General features: G+C 45.7%; 1 protein-coding gene across 1 annotated transcript; it reads right to left on the bottom strand.

The window, feature by feature from the left end:
• Window positions 1-206: 206 nt before the first annotated feature.
• Window positions 207-1,408, bottom strand: LOC144095621 (uncharacterized). The gene is made up of 2 exons (XM_077629292.1): window positions 955-1,408; window positions 207-451 (listed from the first exon to the last, which is right to left on the bottom strand). The coding sequence occupies exons 1-2, from the start codon at window positions 1,127-1,129 to the stop codon at window positions 207-209; spliced, it is 420 nt and encodes a 139-aa protein (XP_077485418.1). The 5' UTR covers window positions 1,130-1,408.
• Window positions 1,409-2,075: the final 667 nt, after the last annotated feature.

The following is a 2,075-nucleotide window of genomic DNA, read 5'->3' as shown; positions in this document are numbered from 1 at the left end:
ATGTACAAGTTAATTTTATTTCTCTATTTACCGCTTCAGTGCTTCTAGCTGCCGTTTCTTGATTTCAACATCCAGAGAAAGCAGCTTGTGCTGCATTTTGTTTTTGAGCCGCTGCTCGGCCAGCTGGCTCCTGCGGAGTTGTAGGTCGAGTTGGTGTAACTCTTCCTTGCGCCAGTCCTCAGCTTCAATAGCCTTAATTCTGGCTGCTACTTCAGAAGCCAGTGTCGCTCCACCGCAGCAACACGGGGGCCACCTGCCCTCGTGCGAGCAATTTGTGCTGGTGCGATGTCCTCAGACACGCTCTGGCACGACGGCACGACAGGCACGAGCACTGTTGGTCTGCCTGCACTGAGGCACTGTTCCTGAACAGGAAGTGCCTCGTCAGTTAGTGGTTGGCTGTTCAGCCATGGTGACGGTGCTGCCTGCCTTGATGTGGGTGCAGGAACCTCGCCTGCAAAAACATGCACACACCATAAACATAATAAGCCCATAAACAGAGGCTGTTCAGACCATAACAGGGAACCAAAAACAAATGCTTTACATGGTCGCGACTAGTGTAGACATCTAAAAACAAACTTCTCAACATATATGTGACATGGCGAAAAATGGACCCAGTACGAGCCCGCCAAGAAGTCCTGATAAATATGTGGCCCGCCTGCTTGAGCACGTGCACATACAACGAGCAGAAAATAACTAGTGTTTGCTGCAGTGCCGCTTGATAGCCGAGCACCAGTTGCGGATTGAATCTAGGATGCTGCGCCCACATATCGACAGGTGCGAGGAGTTGTGTAAACGCCCGTGTAATGCGGCATGTAAGCGGGCGTTAAAGAATCCTTTGCAGTTGAAATTAATCCATAGCCCTCCCCAACAACGTCTTTCTCAGCCCAGGCGCAGGTTTTGGACTTCGAACCGTGACAGCTGTAACTAGTATTTAAAGAGGGCAGCCTTACTTACTGGAAAAGTCGCCTTGGCTTGGTTCGTTGTCATTTACCATAGCCTCCAATAATGCAGCAGGTGGCAGGGACAGCACTGCCTCGCTGACATGGGCCCCGTCGCTGTCAAAGGGATTTGGCAGTCTGGTCGCCATATGGTCGGCGACTGCACCAACCAGTTCTGTTGCCGGACTCATTGGCCGGCATTCAAGGGTACCGCCACCTGCACCAAAATTCTTAATTGTGCATCTCCTACAGCACAATCCGTGCAGTGAAACACACTGAGGTGAAGTGCATTGTGTGCGCAGCACGGAATGCTTGAAACGAAAAAACAAACAAAATCGCTAACCAGTACAGTACCACCAGTAATGTTTTGCTCAAAAGTAGTACGCAGATTTTTCACAATTTTTCACAAAAATTCACAATAAGAAAAAAGATTGCACTTATACTTAAGGACGGAAATGCGAAAGCCTTCCCTTTTTCTCTTGCTCCCTCTGTTCATTTTTTTTAGTTGAAACTTCTTATTTCATTTAATTTATTTTGTAGTTGCTTGTTTTTCATTTTTAAATTTGTTTTTTATACTAAGTAAGCCTTGTCGTGCATTTACATCGTTTTTAATCGAATCGGTCACACAAAACCTGCTTCAAACACAGCAGTTTTTATTTCATTATTTCAATTTAATTAACTAATTACAATTCATCAACCAAACTTTTCCCTCTTCAAGATCTACTCGCGCACTGCCTAACTCAAACTTTTGCATATTTATCTCCACAGAAAGACATAACCGTGCAGACAGAATTCGCGGACACGTTTTGCTGATGCGAAGTAACCATATAATTTTTTCGCATTAATAAATAATGCCAAATTGTTAGGATTAAAATGATGTCAGAAGATGAAACGTGCGAACATGCAGGAAAATGTATGGGACAGTTTTTGAATGTAAAACTGTTTCGCTCACCTGTCCGAAAGGAAGGAAGGAAGGAAGGAAGGAAGGAAGGAAGGAAGGAAGGAAGGAAGGAAGGAAGGAAGGAAGGAAGGAAGGAAGGAAGGAAGGCCTCAGACGTTGCTGGCACATACCCACTACGGGGGAGTGGCCAAGACACAGGCGGTTAATTACTGGATACAGGAAAGTTTTGACGGGAA

Source organism: Amblyomma americanum, chromosome 6 (genome assembly GCF_052857255.1).
Source record: "Amblyomma americanum isolate KBUSLIRL-KWMA chromosome 6, ASM5285725v1, whole genome shotgun sequence".
Taxonomy (NCBI): domain Eukaryota; kingdom Metazoa; phylum Arthropoda; class Arachnida; order Ixodida; family Ixodidae; genus Amblyomma; species Amblyomma americanum.
This window is presented reverse-complemented; position numbering and strand designations above follow the sequence as displayed.